Source organism: Diplotaxodon limnothrissa, linkage group LG10, assembly GCF_057381915.1.
Source record: "Diplotaxodon limnothrissa isolate DT_005_m linkage group LG10, D_limnothrissa_male_GT1.1, whole genome shotgun sequence".
NCBI lineage: Eukaryota > Metazoa > Chordata > Actinopteri > Cichliformes > Cichlidae > Diplotaxodon > Diplotaxodon limnothrissa.
Genome location: NC_140605.1, coordinates 34,859,468 through 34,862,598, shown reverse-complemented (window position 1 = coordinate 34,862,598; position 3,131 = coordinate 34,859,468). Strand labels below are relative to the sequence as shown.

At 44.7% G+C, this 3,131-nt stretch overlaps 1 protein-coding gene across 1 annotated transcript; it reads right to left on the bottom strand.

Moving 5' to 3' along the window:
- Nucleotides 1–379: 379 nt before the first annotated feature.
- On the bottom strand, nt 380–2,227 carry LOC146624816 (uncharacterized). Its single transcript, XM_085364160.1, has 3 exons — nt 1,987–2,227; nt 1,689–1,829; nt 380–1,473 (listed from the first exon to the last, which is right to left on the bottom strand). The coding sequence occupies exons 1-3, from the start codon at nt 2,225–2,227 to the stop codon at nt 380–382; spliced, it is 1,476 nt and encodes a 491-aa protein (XP_085220286.1).
- Nucleotides 2,228–3,131: the final 904 nt, after the last annotated feature.

Genomic DNA, 3,131 nt, shown 5'->3' with positions numbered 1-3,131 from the left:
GTGTGGACACAGAGAGACCTTGCTGTGATTCGCGTCTTCCCTGCTGTGGATTTCTGGAAACCGCGCTTAAAGCAAGCACAAGACTTCTTTCGTAAAGTGTGCATTCCTGAACTTGTTGGGAAATACTTCTGGAAACAACGTGCTGCTCTAAATAGCCTGTAATGTTTCATGTTGTGGTTAAAGATTGATGACAGCTGTGTGGTGTGATGTAAATAGTTTGCATTTCATTTTTATGTGATTGCTGTGTACATGTGAATAGATCTATAATAAAGAAAAACAAACAAATACACTATTCTTTTTTGTTTTATTAAAACAACTTCACACATAGTACAACTATTTACAATGTACTGTACATCCAAAAAAACAGCTTTAAGAATACTCAACAGGAGCAAGTGTCATTTGGCCCTGGTTTGGAACAACACATATTAACAAAAACACAGCAAACCTTAACGATCTTATCAAGAAATGTTGTGTCTTCAGCCTCACATGATAAGAGTAATCGGATTGGCATTGTAGTGTGTAACATTTTGAACGTATTGCGCAAACTACCTATTACTCGCTCAACATGAATTCTCAGGTGGGCAGTTGCTCTTGTTTGTTCAACGTCCCTTGCATCAAGTTGACAGTAGCCTTTTGTGAAAGCTGGAATCTTGACCTCCGCACACATCATTCCTACAGCATCTCTGATGTCAAAGCCTCTGTCAGCCAATACTACGTCCCCTGGTAACAGCCTTTGAAGAATGCCACATCTCTCTGTGATGTGTTTATCTGATGCACGACCCCCCCATCCCCTGGAAATGAAAGAAATAGCTCCATGGGGTGTAATCCCGATGAGGTATTTTATGGTGTGTGTACCCTTGTAATGAGAGTATGTTTGTGCACGTGCCTTTAAATTAGATGGTCTTTCTGTTCGAATCTCAAAACAGTCAACAATGATGGCTACTCGTTTTCCAAAAGTTTCAGTAAACTGTGGAGGCATTGTTGCCTGCAGACAGTGCCTCTCAGGCCAGTGCACCAGTGCTCCTAAGCGGGCATACAAAACATTAATGGTATCGGTGAAGACAGAAGACAGTGTTTTGTGGGACACATCGAATAGATGACAAAGATGCTGGACTGGAAGATCAAGTCTCAGACGCATCAGTGTGAGTAAGAGCATTTGGAAACCTGTCAGTGTCTTCGATATTGGCAGGAAATCTTTGACAGTGTTGAAGAGGGACATCAAGACAGCATAACAATGAAGTCCAGTGTAATAGCTTACTTTTTCGGTATTGTCCTTTAAGAAAGTTTCATTCAGCTCTGTCTTTTGCAACTGTGCTCGAAGCAGTCTGTTCTCCTCCAACAGCCGGTTTATTTCTGCTCTGCCCTGTTGACTGTACACACAATCCTTCGTCTGCCCTTCAGCTTCTGTGACGCTGTCACTCCCATCACCACTGTCCACATTTGCAGCTGGTACGTCAACCTCCACTTGTCCAACTGCTGTCCACTGCCTGCATGTCATGGTTATTTTGTTGTTGTTCTTCTGTCAGACCTTCATCGAACATCAAGCCTGTAAGATAAAAATAGTGCATAGACATAAGGTTAATGTACACCAATATTCCAATGACAGGTGTGTGATTCATCTTTAAGTTATGTGCGGATTAGTGTACCATAAGAGCAATTTAGTATGTTTTTAGAGGGGGGGGGTTTACCTGCAATGGGTGCTCTTTTTCGCTTCCGTTGCGTACGCCTTGCGTGCCGCTCCGAGTCTGACACAGGTTTGTCGTCCTGCCCCATGTGCAGTGTTGGTGCCCAGTCTGGATTTGTTACATCCATTTCATATGCTGGTTTGCCTGCAATAATGCCAAATCAAAAGCTACTCAGTCGACATGACGTGGTTCTGCAGCATCACACATTAGCATCTTTTATCTCATTATCTATGACTGCAGCGTGTTGAAAAAAAATTACTAAAAGCCTTTTAATAGTGATATGAATTAATTTAGAACTCACCGGAAAGAAAATGCCGTGAGCAAACCAACAAAAAGCTGGGGATTGCACGGAACTCGATATCCGCTCGTCTCACCGCTGCAATCCATGCCTGCCGTCTTTGTTTGGTGATATCGGATACATGGGATCCCTCACGTTGCCGCCAGGATGGAAAACGATGAAAAGATAGCCCATTATCCAGTTTCTTGCCTTCACGATCGTGAGATCTAACATTGCAACCGACTACACAACACGTACGAACCATAGCTGAAGCTGTATCCTTTGTCTGGCCTACTGTCATGGCGGCGGGGGGCGTGGCCCGCCTCCTGTGACATCACGCTCCAAAGCCCTATAGCAAACAGTGGGTTTGTTATTAGGATAGGGAAAGCTGTCCTCAACATGAAGAAGAAGGCCTTCAGGAGCAAAGTGAAGGAGGAGATGAAAGCAGCACAGCGGGAGGTAAAATGCTGCCTGAGGGAAGCACACCTACAGGAGGAAGGTGGAGCAGAAGTTGGAGAGGAACAATATGAGGGGAGTCTGGAACGGCGTGAAAACCATCACAGGCCACAACATCAAGAACAGCACAGTGGGGGGGACTGTGGAGAAGGCAAACGAACTCAACAACTTCTTCAACAGGTTTGACCAGCCCACAACCCCCCCACCCTCACCTTTACTACAGAGCCCTCTCCCTACTCTCGTACCCTCCTCGCTCCCCCCCCCCTCCCTGACACTATGACACCCCCTCCTCCTCCTCCAACCCCTCTCTAAACAGCATGACAGCCCCCCCCCCCTTTCCAATCCACTCCCAGTGTCATAGTTGACCAGGTCAGGAGACAACTGAGGAAGCTTCGCCCCAGGAAGGCAGCAGGCCCAGACAAGGTGTGTCCTAGGATGCTAAAGGTGTGTGCTGCTGAACTTGGGGAGCCGCTACAACGAGTCTTAAAAAAAATACATAAATACAATTTTTATTTATATAGCACCTTTCAAGACAGAATCACAAAGTGCTGCATATAAGATTACAAGTCACAAGATTACAAGATAGATTTAAAAAGACAAAATAAAACAGGCAAAAAATTAACCAAAAGCAGTTTTAAAAAGGCGAGTTTTGAGTTGTTTTTTAAAAAACAGCTACTGAGTCCACAGTTCTTAATGTTTGGGGGAGAGAGTTC

Coding starts and splice junctions, on each gene's coding strand:
- LOC146624816 (XM_085364160.1), bottom strand. CDS start 2,227: ATGGTTCGTACGTGTTGTGTAGTCGGTTGCAATGTTAGATCTCACGAT. Junction 1,830..1,986: donor CTCACGGCATTTTCTTTCCG/GTGAGTTCTAAA, acceptor GCATTATTGCAG/GCAAACCAGCATATGAAATG. Junction 1,474..1,688: donor AAAAAGAGCACCCATTGCAG/GTAAACCCCCCC, acceptor AGTGGACAGCAG/TTGGACAAGTGGAGGTTGAC.